This window comes from Zonotrichia leucophrys, chromosome 1A (genome assembly GCF_028769735.1).
Source record: "Zonotrichia leucophrys gambelii isolate GWCS_2022_RI chromosome 1A, RI_Zleu_2.0, whole genome shotgun sequence".
NCBI lineage: Eukaryota > Metazoa > Chordata > Aves > Passeriformes > Passerellidae > Zonotrichia > Zonotrichia leucophrys.
Window position 1 is genome coordinate 63,183,003 of NC_088170.1, and position 22,963 is coordinate 63,205,965.

Below are 22,963 nucleotides of genomic sequence, written 5' to 3' on the forward strand. Positions count from 1 at the left end.
ATTTATCTGTTTTTCAGACAATCCCACAGGATAAGGGAATCTGTCTTTAGAACTTCAAGAGATATTCAAATGACAAGGAAACCTTTTTTGAACACTGAGACATGGTATTGAAATATTGTATTTACCTATATAAGTAATACCTATAGCAGAGTTTTACATCTCTTAATATGGTCCTAAAATCAATAAGCAATTTATAAAGCTACTTAGAAGAACAGGAAAACAGCTATGATGCTTTATAAGAAGAAACAAATTCAAAATACAATATACAACAGAAAACATAAGACAATTACATAGTTAATTAAATCCAAAACATTGCCAGAGCCAAATAATGAATAACAAGGAACTCAGGACCTGTGCAATATATATATAGACTTTATCTATGAAGATAATTCCCATAATGTGAATAGTGAGAATGGTTTCTACAACAATATATCTATATTTATCCTTATTATTTCTTTGAAAAAGAAGAATTATTAACTTACAACAAAATGGGTATATTCATTTGAGCAAGGATATAGCTTTTTCAAGACAGTATCTAAAAAGTTCATGCAATCTACTCTGTTGCTGTTCATTGTTATTTTCCACAGGCCGAGCAATGTATTCACAAGGAGAAAAAAGGCAGAGATACATAAAAGATACAGAGATACACACACAGTCTTTTTCATCTACCGTCCATCTATCTGGGATCAGATTTAAAAATTTCTGCAGCAATTGATATTGTTTTAAACACTACTACTAACTATAATAATTAGTGACAGGACCCAAGGAAATGGCATGGAGATGAGCCAGGGGAGTTTTATGTTGGATATCCAAAAAATGTTTTTTCCCCAGAGGATGGCTGGATATTGGAAGAGCATCCCCAGAGAAATGGCCACATCACCAAGCCTGACAGAGTTCAAGAAGTGTTTGGACAATGGTCTCAGGCACAGGGTGTGATTCTGGACATGTTCTGTGCAGGGCCAGGAGCTTAATGATCCTTATGGGGCCCTTCCAAATCAGGATGGAATATGATGATATTCAAGTAAAGAGAAGCCCATATCTCCTTTACAAATGTAAGGCAGCTTAAAAAAGGAAAAAAAAGACATTTTTAAAACTTCTATTAATCATAACAAGTGAGAACTTGGCATTTAAACTTGTTATGGTGTAAACCATAATATAAATTAATGCAACATAATTCCTCAGTTCAAATCTGTTCTCAATGTGCTCATGTAAGTCAGCCTGAGATCACCAACTATAGATGTCAAAAGGCTGAATTGAATTCCATTCCAACAGTTCCAAACAGTCAATTTGTCCTAAAATTGCCTACCCGAACTGTATTGGCAAGTACAGAACTAGCAATGTTACAAAATCAGAGTTCTTGCCCTTCTTTAAGATGGAGTGAATGTACAAAAAAAATCATATCTGAGGGATTTTTTTGTAATTCTCTATCTTCCTTAAGAATATAGTTACATTTCCATTTCTGATCCTAGTTATAAATACAGGGATAAAAACAAGGCACGAGGGAAATAGCAGAGATATTTAGATAAACTATCTAAATATTTAATATCCTAGAACACTGCTGTTCTTTGTTTTGGTTTTCATTTCAACAAAGTTATCGTTTTGGAGTATGGCTTATGTGAATCTTTGCTAACAACTGGTTTTAAAATAAGTCAGTCCCTTTCCACATTTTATTCATGGAGCCTGGTTGTGATTTTCCCAAAATGTAGGTAAGGAAAAGAGAGGCTACAACTTCTAATGCCAAAACATTTGGAAAAAGTAACAAGTTTTCAGACACAAGATCTTTTCTGCAGGTATCTCAGATGTTACAACTCCCCCTCAGATGCAGGATTGTGATCTCACAGCATGACAATTAGCATTTCAGTTAGATTAAGAGTGTCCTAACGAGGAAAATACCCCAACTGTTCTACTGATTGAAATCTGGAAGAATAGGAAGACCACCCATTTATTCAGTGGATATATGTCTGTAACTGCAACAGAGGACAGCATTTAAAAATGCAGCATACACAGGTCAAGAGTAGGAAGATTACTAGTTTAGACAGAACTTTAAATTTCTGCTCTCTTTCTACTGTGTTGACATGACCTGTAAATAATAAGAACACTGCAGATTATCACAACAACCTGTGAATAACGTGTCCATCATCATTCTGGTTGCAGCATGTGGGTGATGGCAGTAAGGGCAGCCCTAATGAGGCAATATTATAAATCATGCCAGAGGAAGTGTGTCACAGCCTTACCCAATTTCAGCACATTAATCTGCACCATCCTGAAGCCAACTCCTGTGGTTTTTTAAAGGTGATTTCCCTGGTTTGCAGTTTTTTTTAGGGGGGTGGAGAAGAAACATGATGGAATAATTTTCTCCTTTTCCTTTCATCCTTTCCCACTGAAATTTTTCAGAGGGTGCTCACAGAATATTCCTTTTCTCCTATAAGTCCAGCAATAGTCCTAAGAGCCAATCACTACAGGAACAGTTCAAATGGACTGAAGAATCATAAACAACCAAAAACTGAGAGTGAATGCATATAAATCTGGAAAAATTACTTAATCATACTATTTTATGAATTAAAATGGAATATTCTACACAAATATGATTAATAACCACCAGAGCCTAAAAGCAACTTAAGTTCATAAACACCAGCATATTTCTAACACCTCCAAGACAGTTAATTGTGAACAGAAAGAAAGAGGTAACATTTGAAAGGGTCACACTTCATGCTTCTTCTGCTTCTTCACTATTGTTAATGTGGGCTTCTCCTAGGTTCTCATTCACACAAGAAACCTTAGGCTAAGTTCAGGAGAACTACAAATGAAGTGAAAGCCCAGTTTGGGCTGTGGTATGTGAGCTGATTCTGCCCTGATTTTGCAGTGAGGATGCAGTGAAAACAAAACTAATTCAGCTTCCAAACTCACAAGCTGCCTCAAAATTTGGAAAAGATCACAGGAGACTCAGCCAGCTGAAGCACTAAAACGTCAGAGGGTTTGTTCACAGAAGTCCCAAACACATGTTCTGAGGATATGCTGAACTTGAACTTCCTCATGTGATATATAGCTCAAATCTTGGTAAAGATTAGCCTTAATGCATACAATAATGTATATGAATGGGATGTATATTTAAACAGGAAGGTCTTGTCCTTTCTGTTTCCCTTTTTCTATAGAATATTTTTCTAGAACTATTTGATCAACATCTGAGAGACAAGTGAAACTTAAAATTCCATAGAATACAATGCATTATTCATTAGATATTTCTGGATTCATTATGCACTGATTTTAACAACTCAGAACAAATTCCACATATTCTTATAGCATCAGTCATCATTAAAAAATCTTTTACCAAGGGAATCTATGTTTTTAACACACACAACAAACACGAAAGAATATTCAATTTGGAAATGCTCAGCTTAGGAAAACAAAAACACCACTTATTCAGTAGTCATGAATGATCTATTGTTCTGTAAAGTTATGTCCCTCTTTTTCCAGATTATCCAAGAACAGAAGAAAGTTTCATCTGTTATTAAACTCTGGATAGCCTGAACAGTACATCAGAAATATAGTCTAGTGACTTAGCCATATACAATTCACCCAAGAATTTATTACAGATTGAGACATTTTTATTAAGTCAAAAGTTGAATGATTTCAACTATGAATTCAGTCGTTGGTTGTCCATGTCTCAGAGTTAACACAGAACTTATTGCTACTAAAATTCTTTAAACTTTTTCCAAGTTGAAGTGGAAATCTAAAGGCGCAAATAAAAAAGTGCATCTCTGAAAAAGGTTGACAGCTTTGGAAACCAAAAGTTGCACACACAGTTCCACTGCCAGCAAACATGTTGTATTCTCAAATTAAATGTTTTAAATAATAGACAATTTTCCAGAAAATTTGTAGAGTTTTCTCCTTATCCAATTAGGTTAACAGAATTACAACTGCTGCTGCTCTGAAATGCACACCAGCCAGAGTTTTTGATGTCTTCTGCAGTTGAATGACAATTTGATGTCTCTGTTCTCATTGCCATTGTGAATTCTTATTGAAATCCAGCTCCACAAAATTAAAAGTAACCTTAAAACAAGTATGGGGTTTAAGTGGACTACAAGGAGTTAATGATATTCCAGACATCAGTACAAGTTACAGAACTCAACACAGTTTCCAACTTATTATAATAACCTGAGCACCACAGAAAATGTTGTAAATAAAAAAGTGTCAAAGAAAGGCAGTTAAAGCCCATTGCCAGTCCTTGTTAAATTATAGTGTAAGCACCAGAAAGCAGCATGAGAAAAACTGGAAATAAAGGAATGTTGATTTTGATACCAAACCTGGATGTCAGTTTATTATGGTTTTTTGGATATAATAGAAGGACAGGAAAAGAAAATAATAAACAGGTATCTGACCATTTTACATCAAGAAGAACATGTAGTCTGCCTCTAGTTTCTGCTATTCTACAGGACTTCTTAGAGAAAAGGAAACAAACAAACAAAAAAACAAAAACAAAAAGAGGGGGAAAGCAACCTTAAAACCTGCATCCAAATTGTTTATCAAAAGACAGAAAACATCCGTTCTCTCCTACAGAAAATACGTTCTTTCCTGAATGGAATTAGGATCAGATTGACAAGGTTGAAAGAAACCGTGGCCCTGTGTCTTTTCAAACATCACAAAACACAGAATCACAGAACCATTTAGGTTGGAAAAGGCCCCTGAGATCCTTGAGTCCAACCACAAACCCAGCACTGCCAACTCACCCCTAAATCTAAACACTCCATCTACACATTTCCCCAGGCAGCCTAATTCAATGCTTGACAACCCTTTCCATGTAGAACCTTTTCCTAATAGCCAACATAAACCTCCCCTGGCACAACTAAATCCTATACCTTGGGCTGAAAATTTAACTGCTGCTTTCTGTATTTTCAGTAGTTTTTTCAACTTTAAAAAAACCCAAACCAACGGGCAATACAAAACCTCCTCTTTTTGTAAAAATCTTTAAGCATTTCTTCATCCAGAGCTCCCAAAATTGAGAAAGAGGCATACACCACAAAAGAATGGGTGGAAATACTTCCAGGGAGTACAAACAAGAACCTATATCTAATGCAACTGTTGAAAAAAAGTACATGTATTCTAAAATATGAGAAGTGCATTTATTTCTCAAATTAATGTAGAGTACACAGAGAGAGGCATAAAGATATGGCACTACTTCTACTGGAGAGAATGTTAAAGGCATGGTCTTGGCCAAGATTAGTGATGATACAGAAAAGAGTAATATTACATTAAAACATGTCTTAGACATCTCTTTTGTTAATTATCTGGCATAATAAAGAAAACATCTAAAGAAATTTTATTTTGCATGTTAAATGATTCCTTCTTGGAATGGCTTGTTTTGGAACATATAAAAGGAAGTTTTAATCAAAAATAAAAAAAATTATACTTGAGATATTCAGTAACAGTGATCAAACCAGAATTAAATTTAGTTCTCTTAGAGCAGCAATAATATAAAATAACAAACTAAAAAAAATTAACCTAAGATATGACATTTCAGAAGACTGTTAAAACCAAAACAAAAATTAAACTTACAACAAAAATAACTGAACCCATATAATATGAACTTAAATCCTTGTATTACTAGCTGGAAGCTGCATAAACACATGATACTAATCACAACTATTTCTGGACCTTGAAGAATCAGGAAAACGAATTTTAAAAACTCCACTAGCAAAGCAAAAAATTCTTGGACTCTTTTTTTTGCATTAAGCAGAAACCTTTCCAAAATAAACAAATAGCCCATTGAGGCCAACAGAGGAGAATCAGCCATGAACATGAACTGAGGGGGATTTGATACTTGACCAAGTTATGATGAGGTAAAAGTTAGCATGAATGCCTCCGAATCAAGAAATTTTAGCTTCAAATTACCAACAATGCTGTGAAGTTAGTTTAATTTATATTTTCAGCAGGCTGTATATGTGCACTTAGATGCCTCATGATTTGTTAAACCACTGGAACTCTTCTCTGCCTATGTGAATTGCAAAGTTAACATCAAATCTGAAGAATTTGTAGACAAACATCAAACCAGGGAAGTTGTCTACAGAAGGATCCATGTCACCAATGCTACTTTAGAATAAATGAGCAACTGAACATTTGTTTTCTTCTTCATCACAATAATTTAATAAAATAACTTTTCAAGACATAGTTGTTTCAAGTAAAGATGACAAACCTCTGTCCTAGAGAAAAAGCATCATTGAAAGTCACAGATAATGTGCTAAGTTTTTAGTACTTATTCACATTCATCCAAAAAAAAAAGGAATTTTGCCATCTCGGGATCTCTTATAATGGCAGATGAGATTTTCCAGAAAAGCATGTAATATTTCCAGAAATAAGTGCAAAGCTCTTTCAATTTACTGTCCATTTTTTTTCTATATTTGAAACATTGAAAAGAGATTGTTTCAAAGAATTTTATGCAATGCTGAGCACTATAATTTTCAAAAACTATGACTTATTCTTAAGAACATCTCATTTCAAAACCTTGGACTTCAAAGAAAAATGATGTATCTCAATTTATTAAATTGGCAGTCATCACTAAATCAGTTCATATGAAATCTGTGAACAAAACTAAGCATTATTGTGGAGTCTAAAATTGAAAGACAACAGCCATTTACTTTTTCAAAGCCTTGCTACTGTTTCTGACAACTGAGATAGGCCAAGGCTCGTTTTAACATTCCTAAACTATCTGCAAAATTGAAGTTAATTAACAGTATCTAGATAAACATTACAAAAGAACAAATGGCAGCAGCTCAAGGAAAAATTTGGTTTCATCAGCACACTAGAATTTTTGGAATGCATTTACAGCACAATCAATACAAGGAAAAAGGTTAATTTATCTCACTAAGTATCTCAAAGCACTTTAAATAAAATGCTTCACCTAAAAACTTTAGAGTTTACAGATAAAAAAACCCTGCTTGTTAGCAAAGCATATAACAATTTATTACTAGTTTATCAGTCTGAGCTGAGAATGACACCATCTAAGATAATACAAAGTAAATACGGAATACCTTTTTGCTATTACTCCTAAAGCAGAATGTGCTCAGATACCCATAGATTGTTATTTTTTAGCTTGCTTGTTTAATGCACTTTTCAACTGCCAGCCTGATTCTTCTTTTCATGAAATTTTCATGTTAGCAAGTCTTTTGGGAAAAGATTTCCCGTGCTGATATAGTGGGTTTGATTTAGGTTAAATGAAGCCCTATCTCACTACCTCAGTTACAGGGTCTTCTCTAAACATCCAGTGCAAATGTTTATCTAGTGAGGACTCTCATCTTTCAGTCATATAGAATTTATGTGGTCATTTTTTCCAAATGTTCTTTTTGTTTAGCATTATATTGATCTGGGACACCTCCATCATTCCTTGGCTCCTGGCTTTAATATTCTCCAGAATTCTGTGCTCCAGAAATCTCCACATGTATGCACATCCCCAAGACTCCCCTGGGAATAAAAGCATGTCAAAATCCTAGAGGAAAGTGCCAGGATAATAACTCTAACCCATTTGAAAGCAAGGAGTAGAACAGAAAACAGCTTCCAAGTACTCATTTATTCCACTGTCTTCAATTCACTGCCAAAAAACTTCAAAACAAATCCCCATGTTTCTATTAATTTTAATTCTCCTAATCCTTAAGAATACAGATTTAGTGCCTTTAATTCATTAAAAAAGAAAATACCTTCAGGGCAAATCATTATTATATATCATGTACATTTCACAGGAATAGCTACCTGCAACACAGGAGACTGAAATTTCCATAGGAACTATTGGAAAAGATAGTTATGTTGCCACTGAAATGTCAGTAGTTATCTGACTTCTCTACACTATTATCAGTTTGGAAGGACCAAAAGAGAGGAATCATTTATCCCAGTAAAAATTATTTTATTGCCTTTTGATCTAATTTCCCTAGAAAATCAGGTGTTCTGGAGCACTTTACTAATTGGTGACACAATCCTTGTTCTCTATGACACAAGAGATCCCACTGACCAATTTTAAATTTTGTGGGAAAAGAGTGAGAACAAAATCATTAGATAACTAATACAATTAGCAGGCCAATTAACTGTCAAGTAGCACATGCAAACTAACTGGTCAAGAAGCCCATGCAGAAACAATCATACCTCTGCTGGTTTTGGCCCACCTAGAGAGCCAAATAAGTGTTTAATGAATAAAAAGGGTTGAAGAAATACTGCAGAAAGTTCCATGGGAGGGATATGGTTGCTATAAGGGAGACCTCAGTGCCTGGGATGCCCTTATATCTGCAGTAGGAAAATATTAGGGATGAGGAAAAGTGAGTATGACTTTGGAAGAATTAAGTGATTTAATCAAAAGTGAAGATATATAAAAAGCTAATAATAAAGAAAATAATGTCTCCGTGTACTTCAGTAGAGGAAAGAACAGAAAAAAACCCAAGGCACATGTGATATAAGGATAAGGGAGTATAGAATACATCCTTCATTTTCCAAGTTTATCTTCTTTAATGATAGCCTGCTACTGAGGCATGTTCATATTCCTTATTGCCAGTGTCACACTGCTCAAAGCTATTTCAGTCTCATGAGATAAAACAATAGGTAGTTAGAAGGAAGTTTTAGTCTCCATGTAGGTTGTATAATTCTACTGGGAAGCAAATTATGAGGTTTAGCAAGATTTAAATATATCACAAGAGTTTGCTGAAAGTTTTCCATAAAAATTCAAATGAATCCAGATTTCTCAAATCTAATTGGTGATCATATATTATTGGTGATTGAATAAACCCAACAAAAAAACTCTCGGTGAAATAAAAGGCCTTGACTTTCCAAAAAATAAATATCTTAATTATAAAAATATTTGGTTTAAAGACAAGTTTCATAGGTACTATAACTTCTATAAGCATCATATCAGATCTCTGGATTTCACCATCCAAGATAGACACCAACCATCAGTTGTGAGGTCTTTAATTGGGTTCATCTTCTATATTTTCAGCAGGTGGGAGGTCTTTCTAAGGACTGAAAATCAGTATCTGTTTAGGTTAGGAACTGATGGGTTAAAAGCAAGTCTTGTCCAATCAACAGCATTAAGATCCAGAAGACTTTAAAATCCATAATTTTATTTCTTTTTAAATTATTACCTCCACACTCTAGTGCTCTCCAGTGCATTTTGTAAAGTCTGTGAACAATTCTGTAGTGAGTAAGCAGCATCAGCATTGTTACAACTCCTGTGAAACCAACTGCAGGACCCGAGATGCCAACAGAAACCTCTTCTCTCCCTGTGCTACTGTGATGTGTTTGCAACAATAATTATTGTGCTTAGGTGGATGCTGTAACAGCTAACCTCTGCAATCAAAATTAAAATGCCTGGCAAAAGCTGACCTTGAAGACTGAAGGACCAAACAATTACAAAGCAAAACGACTGAGACAAAATTCACACAGAAATCAACACCTGTAGAAACTTATCAGCATGTTGTGAACAGCTGAAGGCAGAGGCCAAACCACTCCAACAAGGCTGAAGCCAGGCTGCAGTCCTGCATATAATGTATGACTAATTCAGAAATCTCTGGAGCACCTTTTCATCATAGGTTAGAAACCTACCGGTTAATTTATAGTATAGACCATTTAAAATCTAAAACATGCTAAGACATGACAAGTTTAACTCTCAGCTTTTCCCCATGGGTGCTGCAACACTCCAAGGCACTGGTATCAGATATCAGGAAATGTCAATATCTCTGTTACCTGTCAACAATCCCAAGGTAAGGCATTTCTATGCTGCTATCAAATTCACAGCACACTTTAGGAACTGTTTCACAAGAATGCACAAACACTAGTTATTATTATTTTCAAATCTCCATGCTGCAATTTTTTTGCTTTGTTTAACTCTTAAATTAGAAGTACAAGGAGTTTTCAACAGCCCAGGCATCTAATTTTACAGCTCAAGGATTTTAGTGCTATTACACATTAAAGCAGTAAATGTGAAACCACAAAAAAAGAAAAAAAAAAACCATTAGCCTGATATTATGAAGTAACTTGTTTCATTTTCTAAGAAAGGGGTTGTTCCATGTCAAGAAAATTACAGAGACCACATATAGCACTTATAAAATTTATTCCACAATTCTAAATGACATGTACCCACACATATTACAGTGCTCTAAAAAGCTTGAAAGAATCATCTCCTGCAAATACAATTTTCCTTATGACAAAGGAGGGCAGTAAGTTGTAATTCTCAAGATTTTCCATAAGTGTTTAACTGGAGAATAAAATAGAAAGTGAAATTTTACACATAAATCAGAATTTTCAAAGTCGCTTTGTAATGCCTGGGGTATGGACAAAATAGGACAACTTTTGTCATTGATCTTAATGGATCACACTACAGGGATGGCCTCAAAAAATCCATGCCATATATTTTGATCTTGCAAACAAACCCCAACTTAACTTTCAATCAAAGAAGCAATTTGTATAATTAAAAGTACACACATAAGATCAAATACTTATAGAACCATAGCTTTAGGATGCAGTCTTTAAAGCCGCTTTTTGTGCAGTGGAAATAACCTAGCTTGTATCTAACCTCCAGCTGATTTTTACTGCTTCTTTGCTGAGGAGTAGCTGAGCTATGGCAGACAGCTGTGAGTGGCTCACTTATTTCACACAAAAGTACATCAATTTAGTTTAAACTGTTCTGAAAGCTTCTTAACCTAAGCATGCCATGCTTAATCTAAATCAGCATATTGTGCATGGAAGCAGGTGCAGAGCACATCAGTCATGACTGTGGGGCAGAGACAATTGTGTCCAGCAGCTCTGGGAGCAACTTACAGAGCTCAAATGACTACACCTCCATCCTCTTCTTCCAGACCATTATTAGGTCAAAGACACACTGCTTAGGAATAATATCTTTACTTATAGTTTATCAAGGCAATAGTACTGCAGCTTGCAAACTCTGCACTAAGTCATTCTCAGGCAAAGGGTTTTATCCTTGCATGTGTAACATGCTAGACCTATCATCAGACATTCTTCCCAAATTCATCCTACTTACTTTTATTGAAATGTAAGGGCTCTGGTTTAAGCTGACCACTATTCCCCCTCTAAACTCAAGAGAGGCAGAAATACACCTCCAGGTGAAACAATGACCAAATGGATCACCTCTTTCAGAGAGTATGGTCAGGAGTAAGCAATATGCTGACAACTTTGTAGTCACAAAAGTTTATGGGAGATTTGCTATTGTAAATAGTAAAATAAGCTCTCTCTTCAACTTTTGTATTAATTATTCTGTTTTTGTAATAAAGGTTTCATGTATTTAGCAGGAGAATTTAAGGACAGTATACTGTGTTCAGAGCCATTGCTGGAGAAACACTCTTTACTGCAACTTTGGCTTCTAAACGTGAAGCATTTTATTTACAAAAACTCAATTCTTCTAGAAATGAAATAACCACTGCAGAGCTTGAGTGTTAAACCACAGAAGCTGCAGTCACTCAACAAAGAATACTATGGAATCAGTAAAGTGCTTGGGACTGTTTACAGCCTGGTTATGAGCTATAATAAGTGCTGAACCTGCTGAATACTTTAACACCTTCTCAGCAGTGTGTTTAGAAATGACTGCTATCCCAGATGCTTGTGTAACCTGAAAATATGCAGGGGACATGGCCATGCCTAAGATAAGCAGAGAAGAGAGAATAATGACTTAACTCCATGTAAACAAGGGCACGTAAAGACAAGACATTTTCTCAGCAACAACATTAATAAGAACAAGATCTCCAAGAGAGCTTATGTCTTTCTGGGCTCCCAGACAGCACATACTTTCAAGCTTTGCATCATACCATTCTCAATCAACTAGGATGAAATATTTAATATATAAAGGAATGGGTTTATTTTCCTTTACTCTTGGCTTTTACCACACACCCACAGGAGAGCACTTAGCTTAATCATAAATAAAGAGTTGCAGGAGCTCATGGAATTGAGCAACACTTGCTAACCTTTAACTTTCTGGATGAAAAATGACCTTCAGCGATGACCCCAGTGAATAGTGCTATCTGGAATAGTTCCCTCACATCAAGAAACCTATTATTTTGCTATTATTAAGTTTTAGTAACACTGCTGGGAGAAGCCATCTGTTAAAAGAGAAACAAGGTACTAACCCTTAGGTATGTGGGGTCTGTTGTTTTCTGCAATCAGTTTAAGGCACTTTTCATTCATTTTGTACCATTTCCTTTCACCAGTGTCAGGAAGATCAGAATAAGAAAAGACCAAAATCCTTGTGATGTTTATTGCACATCAACAAATAAAAGATATATTTACAGCTGCATTCACCACTTTACTAGGCCTATTAAACAAATGTGTTGTAAGAAAGAGCTTATAAAGCAAACTTAGCAACAGTAAAAACCCCATTGTTTGACTCCCCACAGAAGATTCAATTGCTTCACAGTATGAAGTCAGGAATCCTTTAGATGAAAATAAACACAGAAGTAGAGAACAGAGACATTAAGGATGTGAAGAGGAGTTAAATCTTCTTTCACTGAATGCCTATCTTCCAAGCAATGGTCCCTTGGTTTAGAGAATTATTTTTGGGAAAAAAAAAAAAAAAAAAAGACCCATCATTATGTTAGAGGAGTCTAGCATGGGTTGAGAATTTATGTTTGCATATAAATATATTTTGGGGATTTAAAAAAAATTGGGACGATAAACTGCAAATGCTGAACAAGCAAATCTCCTAAAACCTGAAATTCTTCATTACTGATGTAGTAAAAATGCTAGCAACATGATTTCACAAGGACCATAAACAACCTTTTTTTTATATCTATTCCTGCCAAATCACAGTCTGAAGAGTACTGTATATTGCCTGTCATCAAATTCTTATAAATAATGAACATCTTTTGCTCAGGCCAAAGGGATAGGAGAAGCTGTCAGTGATATTTTTGTCTTTCTCCCATTTTTGACTACTAGACATTTTTTGGTTGAGTTTATGTTGGGTTTTTTTTTTTTATTTTTCATTAATGAAATTTTTGGCCTTTATTTAGCATGAAAATACAGAAAAAAATTATTCATAAGGATCCTTTGAACTATATTGCAGTAGATCCCACAAAGCAGACAAGTCTCATGCTTCTCATATAATCTTCCTTGACTAGAAAGTTTCCTTCACAATTAGGAACTTTGGATATGAAAATTCAAAAAGAATGGTAATATAATTTCCGAATGTTACACGTATATGTCAAACTAGGCTTTGCCATTTGACCATTAGAAGGTTTCTTTTACATTGACTTTATAATGTGCAGAAGTTGGCAAAACCAGTTTTTAATCCATTCCTTGATACTGGAGGTCTAAGTACCAAGAGGCAACCAGCAGCAGGCAGGTGAGTTACAGAGGGTGCTGTGGCACTGTGCTTCCCCATGGAAAAGCAAAGACAACATGATGGATTATTGCTGCTTCCTGGGACACAGAATTGGTTCTGTTCTTGTGGAGTTTATGAGGGAAAAGGTTGGCACTTCCACAGGGCAAATGGAGTTTCAGTCTGAAACACAACACTGCATTCAGCAACAAATCTCAGATCATTACATGTAACTGGAGGACTCTTGTTGACTTTTAATAAGAGTTGAGCAGATCCTGATTGACAGAAGAGGCAATAAAGCACACCAGGTATACTCCAGCGAGACACGGCAGAAAGACATGACATAAACAACTGCCAATTCTCTGCTTTCACCTGAGACTAATAAAAAGTAATTTAAAGATGAGATTCAACTTTTATTTCATCAAACATTATTTTGCAGCCACATGAGCGAATCAAGTTTTGCAGCTATTGGCTGCACACACAGGCTGGGTGTCATGCCAGGGCCAAGATGTTTGGCAGGCATCCCTTTGACAACTCTGTGGTTGCAGACCTCCTGTACATACTTGCACAGAAACTGTAAAAGGAACCTTTGACATTCTGGAGGTCCTCTCAATTTCAGGTAGAATAAGAAGGGGTAGACCAGAAGAGGAACAAAGATTCATCACTAAGATCATATATTCACCAAGAGCAGTGCAGCTAAAAAGTGCATTTGGATGCTTGATTGTAATGCGCTGCAATTTACAAACCCTTTGAAGAGGTCTAGCATCAAAATGCCACAAAGAACCCCTGAGACAAATCAGAGAAACCATTCCTTCTGTTTGTAACATTGCGTCTTAAAACATGAAAAAAACTCACCAAACAAAATTTATCTTAAAATACTTTTGCTTGAGTGATTTTTATAAGTATGAAAATCATCACAGGGCAAGAAAAAAACTGAATACATAATGGTACAGTCCTGCTTTACATTGTTTTGAAAGGGGAAAAAAATAGTCTTTAGACTGCTATGAAATACTTTGCCAAAGGGATGCAACATGAGTGAAAGCATATCAATTTATAGCTTAAACTAAGAAAATGCTTAGAGGAAATGCACATTGAAGTCAGATTTCAATTGAAGTCGTTAACAAGGAGAAATCTCTCTTCCAAAACATGAATTTGTAGCCTTGAGGGTGATCAGAAGAACCAAGATCAAGGACAAAATGGAATTTGTCAAATGGAGATAAACACATTGGTTTTGAAATTGTGCTCTGAGAGAATCATGATGGTTTCCTTTGTTTTAATATATACAGTAGGCTCAGTAGAGTCAGTTCCTCAAACTGAATCTTGGTGATGACATTTCAAATTTTTCACCAATTTAAAGACTGAGTTTATTTTTAAAACTTCTCAAATATTATTTCTTCAAAATTATTTAAGTCCTTTCTTAAGAGGAGTTTGAAATTATGGCTAAAGTACTACATATTTTTATAATGCAATATTTTCATTCTTTTTCAACATGCTCTTTCATGTTTAATCCTGAATCCTTAACTGATTTAAATAAATGCCAAACATTAACTAACCAACACAAAACATTTTAAATAGTATACTCAAGAGGGCTTTTTTCCCTGTAAAACAAAGATTGTTATCTTTATTTCTACAGGCTATGAATTTCTTCAAGAAATGATGATTTTTGTAATTACACTGTCTGCATGCTATAACTTCATCACATTTGCCTGGCTACAAGAAGAAAACCAGGGCAAGAGTTTTAATAATATATAAATTTCCATTGCACACTTTCAGTATATTTATTGATGAAAAGTTCCTCAAAAGGCCTGACACAGATGCTCACCCTTGCACACCATCCTGTAAATCATGTAAATAGCATTAATCCTCTTTTCATTTAAGCAAAATATAACGCCTGCTTTCAGTGAAATAATGATGAGTACGATATCTGATGAAGAGCTTAAAATAGCAGATGGTGTTATCACTTTGAAAGCAGGGAGCTAGCTGCAGAGAAGCAGCAACATGCAGGATATTCTGATCTTGCACCTTCAGATAGTGCTTTAAAGCAGGAACAGGAAAGTGATTGATGTTAGGCTGCAAACCGTCTGCTCCTTGCATCCCTGGCGTGGCACTTATGGCCCCAGAGCTCTGCTACAGCAATACTTACAGCAGCCTTTGTCAACAAAGTGCAGTTATGAAAGGAACTAGCATACATTCTCTGCCAAAAAATCCCTGTCTCACTGATCAAGGCACTCTAAGGTTACTTGTAAGCACTCCAGAACTTCCTAGCAGTCACCCCTTGTGATATGGGTAGATAATAAACCTGAATTTTGTCCTAAATGTTGGTAGACAATCAGTTGCCTATCAAGAGGGAAGTGCAAAAGCTCTCCTCTCTGCCTCAAAAGTGGCCTTGAGATGCTTGTGCATCTTTGCCTAAGATATTTCTAAGCAGACATTGAGTTCTATGTGGCCCTGAGAATGATAAAATATTACTCATCACGTGTTTTTTCCAAACACTCTTAATTCTCATTATCAGCCCTTATAGCCAAGCACATTTATGTGTGGAGCCATAATAAAAACCATTCGTTTCTAAACCCTTGGAATTTTACTGCTCTTTAATTCAATGTAAGAAATAAAAAAACTTCAATCTGTTATATACACACACACATATTTTACAGATACATACATATATATATATAATTTATATGTATATATGCATGTGTGTGAATACATATATGATATCCTCTACTGTTTTTGTACACAGAAATCTCTGAACTATGTATAAACAAAGACCACAATTTGGTTCCTTATCTTGGTCAAAGTCAAGGTGATTTATATCAAGCATGAATTAACATGATTATTGGATTTGAATTTGCTTTGGTAGGAAAACTGCTCTTTCCTAGTCATTCAAAACCAGTGAAAGCTGCTAGAAATAGAAAACATTTTCATGTATGAAATTGAACCAGTCATAATTCAGCCTTAGGTTATGTGGCTGGTCATTAATTAGCCAGGATTTAAGTGGCCAGGTGATTACTAATTAAAAATACTATACTTCGATTAAACATTTGCCTACTTTAGAATTCGGAAGTGACTGTCTAAATGTGCCCTACATTTTTGTTACTCAATGGAACTGTTAGTCCCTGAGTAAATTTTACTGCCCTCTAGCTAGAGAACAGAGGAAGATATCATGGATAAACATGGTGAAACTCTTAGTCTTAATTACAATAAATTCTAAATTGAAAATATCAGGGAAGTTAAAGTAGGCGTGCTGAAACCAGTTCCTGCAAATGGCAACGAAACATTTTTTCTGCTGTAACAGACCTCAGCAGCCCTCCAGGATGACTAGTCAGCCTTAAAAAAACTAAATTCTTCCACATTCAATGTTTTATATTACACATTTACATATTAAAATCTGACTATGAGCATGGAGAGTATCAGTTTTTGTCTGCAACATTTCATCTCTCCCTTCCTTAACAGTATGTTACTATTTGAAATATTTGTGCTTGGAGAATACATTTTTATAACCCAGATGATTTCCTTCTAAGTTCAGTTTGCTCATTCTGCCTGCTGCAGCTTGACTCTACTGCAGAAAGTTGAAAGCAGTTCCAACAACAGGTAAAAAGACATATTTCAAAGGGTAAGGCAGGCACAGCTGGTTCTTACCCACACTTTTTCCAGACAAGAGCAGTGTCCAGTGCATAGCTGCACAACCTGAGGGTCAGGTAATGCCAAATCCCCTCAAGTCACTCAAGAGAACACAGTGGGTAAAACACAAAACAGATCCCTCAATATGTGCAAATTGCTGCATTTAACTGCACCAGACCCCATCGTGCAACAGAACTGTACAGACCACTCTAAAGGCTCAACATCTCATTTTCATACTGTATTACCTTTGTTCTTTACCATAATTATGAAGTAGGAAAAAAAATCCATCCCAAACCAATTAGAAATACAAATAAAACCATGCATAATGCTTGAATTAGACAATTATGTCCTTCATGTGCCTTTCAGGCCCACATGCTTCCAGTGTAGCTCTGTTAGGCTTATAAAAATATATCCCTCCTGTCCTCTGGAAACCCAATCCACTTCAATCTGTAATGTAAATAGTTTCTTTTTAACACGCAGTGTGTGCTGATTTCACCTTAATTATATATTTCCCATTGCGAGAACTCAAACTGTGGGATACTGGGAAAGAATTTCACCAGCAGCCTATAAAGAACAGGGGCTGAAGCTTGGCTTCCATTAACACCTCATTAGCCAGAGTCTGTACTGTATGTAAAATGAGCTAATGATTTTTAAATGAAGTTGTCAACCTATAACTTAATAATGCAGAAATCTATTTCTCTGTAATATGGACATGCTATAACACATGTTTATCTCTACAAATCAACGTGAAGATATTGGAGTACACAGATCTTGGTTGCTCATCTTCAAACACTGATCTTTAGTGCAAACATAACACTAATACCACAAGTGGTACTGATTGCAGTATAAATTTCCTAATGGACACAAGATCATGGTTTGAGGAAAACACCTTTAAGTTCTGGATATAAACCTATCTCAACTTACTAAAAATGAAGTTAGAACCATAAAATGACTGCTAGGTGATTATAGGATCAAGTCACATCTGATAAAGAAATGGCAACATGCACATTTGAGCTTACTGTGAATTGAGACCATCACCTGCCTTAGCAAAAATCACCATTACAGTTTGCATTGGCTTGACAGGTTTAACAGTAGTTCATGAGTGCAGGACTTTCATTAATTCCCACTGAAGCAGAGTAAATGGCCATGGAGTCAAACAGGGGTTGCACAATACATCCCTTAATTGGCAGGGGGATTGTGGTATTCCAATCCATCAGGCAACCCCTCTGCAAGGGTTAGGACCTGATCTTGCTGCTGTGGGTTTGGAGACATGTGTGCACTGCAGGTGAAGGTCTGGTTTGCTGGGAGAGCAAAAGGCTCCCCTTCACTGTCAGGCCACTAACTCACTTTCACTGAGCACCACTTTAAAAGTGATTTAAAGAGATGATTTGTGAATTGTTAAAAATCAAAGGACACTCTAATTCGTGCAAGTGTTCTCTTGATTGAATGGAAACAAGATTTTTAAATGGACTGGTTTCAATTATTCTTCCACAACAACAAAAAATCTGATGTCCATAACCTCATCATACTCATCACAGAAGCTCTTAACATTCCAGTCAGCACTGACCTATCTTGCAAGGACCTGAATTCCAACTAGCCACCAACATCTGCAGTTCCAAAGGGAGGCAGTGAGCAGGCCTGCTGACTTCCATTGCAGGGTCTTGGCAGTGAATTTTTTATCTGAGGCTGCAGCTACTCCACACTGAAAATTTGCACTTAAGGGTTTCATCCTCTCTCTGTGCCCCAACAGCAACTCACAGGACAGGCTGAAGCACCTTCATACAGAGGGTGCACACCCACATCTTTGTAACTTCCCCAAGCTCTCTGGTACCCACAGCAGCCTTTCTCTGGAGCAAATGCAATTCAGATGAGGGTCCCTCCTGCTGCTTCTGTTTGATTAGTGAGGACAGCAGTGACATTTGCTCTTTGTATTCGTGCTGGGTCACTACATTCTTGTGGCAGGGCGGGCTGCAGTAGCTGTTCCCAGGGTGGCAGGCAGGTATGCCATTTCCAACCCTTGCTTGGGGATAGATATGTGGTCAGGCACTCCCTGGCTGCAACGCTGCTTGTAAAATCAATCTCATTTCCTAAGGGTGAAAAATGTGATGGGGTATTGTACAAGGTGAAATACAACATGGTGATGTGTGTGACTGTGGTAGGGAATTGATGAGGACAGATCTTTCTGTGTTGTTGGATCTGAGGGAGCTGCCATCAGGCAGGTAAGGTTTGGCCCTCTGTGAGAAATTGATGTTTTAAGATCTCTTTGAAGATATCAGAGTTATGATGTGTTATGGCCAAATTACTGGCTCACTGCTGAAAAGAGAAGTAGTATGCAGTGAAATGTACACTAGTTCCAACCATTGGAAAGCAATTACTACTACAAGTGAGCAGAGAAGCAGTTAATAGTCACAGCACCACAGTGGGGAGCTTGCCAAAATTTTCAGCTAAGCCAAAGTCCTGAACCAACATAACACTTGGTCTATTTGTCTCATTTACTGTGCTTTTCTCATCCCCCTTAACCCATCAGAAGCAAAATGTCAGTAACAATTAGAGCCCTAGCAGTTACATCTAGAAATAAATCAATATTCAAATGCACATTTTCAACAGTAAGGATGTGAAAAGATTATGCAATCAGCATTTGGCACTCATTCCTACTGTACTCTGAAGCCATAGGTTAAAAGTGGTTTATGTGTTAAAAGGGGTCATATAATTTATTTCATTCAGAGCAATTAATTGTTTACTTACAAGACAGCTTTCCATGAAAAAATACTTCTTTCTCTAAAACATTTCATAGCCCTATAAAAGCAAGCCCCATTTCTTATAGCTTCCTAGCAAGACTTTCAGACCAATTATCCTATTCAGCTTCTCCCTTCCTTATAATTGGTAATTTAGCTTGCTATATAAAACACAATTAAACCTTGTTAGGAGTAAAGCTGTATACACATGGATCTCTAGATGCTGCTAATTCTTAAAACTTAGCCATTCTTAAAATAGGTATTCTGATGTACTTCACACTGATGCAGCTTAGTTATTACTTGTATAGCCATTGAGATGTTCTTGAGTAAACTGGAATTTGCTCATTCCCAACAATGTCAGCAAAAAAGCATTTTGTTTTCATCTTTGCCTAAGAGGTAATGTCCAAACATCACTGAATGGCCAATCATCACTTTATCTTGCACAATTACATTTATTTCTCCTATTGCAATGACCATCTCTCATACCTGTGTAAGTATATAATCTACAAATGTATGCCCTGCTGCAGAGAACTGAAATGCCATGGCTATGCACAGGTATTTTATACATATACAAAATTAAACCCAAATCATAGGGAAGAGTTTAAATGACATGCAATCCAGAACAGAGACACTGAAGGAGCTAAGGAAGAAAGGTTCAGCCTTCAGGTAGCTGAGACTTAAATAATTTTAAGCAAAAATAAAAGTTCTAAGTATTCCATAAAAATATGTCGGAAAAAATAACATTTTTCCTTTGGCTAACTCAGTGAAACAGCAAGCAGACTTACATTGGCAGGTACTCATTTTAATTATAGTGTGATGACACTTGCTAGTTTAGAAAATGAATCATATGGTTGCACAGGAATTCAGTCCTTTTGCCTTAGCTATATTTGTAGACAGATAGAATTCTAAAAGTGAAATAGACATTTAATTGTTCAAGGGTTACATGATGCATGTTTATTCAGCAATAATTTTAGGTTATCTTCTCCATTTCTTTCCCTCTTAATAAGAGACCTGACTGCCTTCTTACAGCATGGAGAGTAAGAGAGAACGACATGCAAATCTAACACACTTTCAGGTAGAAGAATATTTCAGTAGTCTAAAATCATCACTGCAAGTACCTTAAGTCTTCCACAATTCACTAAACTTAATCTAGGATGCAGCTTAGCACAAGGAAACAATTCTCAAGATTTCTGAACAGGAACACTTTACTCCATCAAAGGACCATAATTTAATCCCGATGCAATGCATTCAGTGAAGGCAGTGGACTTGCAGAGTACAAAGTCTTGCAAAACCTGACACACTGACCTACCTTTATGTGACAGACGTAACCTCGGCTGCCTCGTATCTGCAGCGTGACATCCAGCCGGGAGCTCCAGTAACAAGCCACACAGTGCCAGCATCAGAAGGTCCTGAGCAGATGCCATCCTGCCCAGGATAAATTTCTTGTTCTCTTCACTGAACTGCTGCTGTTTGTTGTTTTGCTGGGGTGTTTTTAAGGCTCCAACTTCCACTTTGCCAGTGCAGTTAGATCTCTCTCTCTCTCTCTCTTTGGTCAGTTTTTGGGATGTCTCTATGGGAAATTCAGCGTTCATCAGAGCAGCACACAGCCTCAGCTAGCCATTTGTCAGGCTGTGCAAATGTCATGTAAAAATATTCCCCTCCCTAGGATAATTGTTTATAAAGTGCAAGGACATTCCAAGGCGTTACTCTGCAGTGTTGTGTCTTGAGCTGTCTTTAGTAACTCTGCCAGTGGATTCAGGAAGAAGCTGTATTTTCAGTCCCTCCTGCAAGGCAATTCATTCAGAGAAGGAGGGAGGGAGAGGAGAAAAAAAAAAAAAAAAAAAAACACAACACGGAAAAAAGGAGAAAGCACCCTCCTCCTTGGTGCTCCTCAGAACTCAGCCCCTTGCTCTGACTTGCCAAATAGCTAGCTTTAATTCACCTTTCACCTTTGCTAATTAAAAACAAGAAGTGCCATAGCCTCCTGGAGTTGCAGGATCCACCCAGCGGGAAGCCGGGCTGTCAGGCTACTGTATTCACCGGGAAAGTTCAGGGAGGGTTTGGGCAATGCACGGTCCTGGCTGCTCCTAGGAAGCGTTTAATCCACGTGCCGTGCTCTGATTCCTCAATCGCTGTGTGGTTTCACGTTGTAAAACGCCAGGAGAAGGGGCAGAATTCCTCCTGTCCCTCCCTCTCAAAAAGTCATTTCAGCTTTTGTTCCCAGCTCAGTTTTAGAGGAGGATCAACCCTTGCATTAACCATTTAAGTACATTATCACTCAGTGTCGTTAAACAGCATGCTCCTGAGTGGATCAGGGTAAAAAGAGTCTAGCTGTATACACTTTCTCACTTTAAAGAAAAAGGAGCTGCTTTTTACATTTTTCCCCCATTTATGTGCTTTTACATACTAGCTTCTCCTCTTTACATTTTAAATGTCTCTGAGTCTGGAACCTGAGGTCATTTATATATGTCAGTAAAATTATTTAACATAAATCTGAATATATACCTGTAGGATTGGCCAGTATTTAAAAAAATATAAAAGCCTGATCCAAGCACTGTGATGATTAACAGCATCAGATTTAAAAGTGCAAGCAGCTACCTCTTATACTGCTAACAAGTACCAGAAAACTTCATCTCTTTTTTGCATGTGTGACTTAAAATATACCCATGGCAAGAACTAGGTTTTTATACATCAAAACTACAGATGTCTGGAATACATTAATTAAGGAATAAAGTTCTCTGTAATTAAGATCTCATGCATATAATCATTTAGGATTATGCAAGGTGCATTTTAGACATTAACAATTGCACTATTTTAATAGGATGAAGCATTAAAGTCACGTTAAGTCTTTATACTTCTCATTGTTTTTTACAGAAAAAGAATCACAAAGAAAGGAAAATGAAAACTAATATATGCATTTGACAATAACGCACTCAAACAAAATTGGTAGTCAACCAGAGATAATAATATCTGGAGAGAAAGATTTAATAAGACATGTCTGTATGCCAGCAAACTGAAAAGAACCCAGAACAATAATATAATGAAATGCTAATAAATGTAATAGCAGGATACATGGATGGGAGAGGACAGATCTGTTCAAGAAGAATAAAATATGTGAACTACTAGGACAGAGGAGAGAAAAAACGCAGTTGTGGTGAAAGGACAGAAGTAAATCCTCAGAATGCCCAAGGACTCCTGGAGGCTGCTGTATAATCAGGAGCAGGGAGCAGGTCATGTGTACCTGTCAGTTCTCCAGGAGCAGGTCATGTACACATCCCTGGGCTTGCTTTGAACCAGCTGGAAGCTGTGCCAG

At 36.6% G+C, this 22,963-nt stretch overlaps 1 protein-coding gene across 1 annotated transcript in view; it reads right to left on the reverse strand.

Annotated features, from left to right (window-relative positions):
* SEMA3E (semaphorin 3E) overlaps positions 1-21,790 on the reverse strand; it is a 129,472-nt gene extending 107,682 nt beyond the window's left edge. The window contains exon 1 of the mRNA XM_064702967.1: positions 20,960-21,790. Within this exon, the coding sequence (XP_064559037.1) occupies positions 20,960-21,242 (283 nt within the window). The 5' untranslated portion in view covers positions 21,243-21,790. The remainder of the gene's footprint in view (positions 1-20,959) is intronic.
* Positions 21,791-22,963: the final 1,173 nt, after the last annotated feature.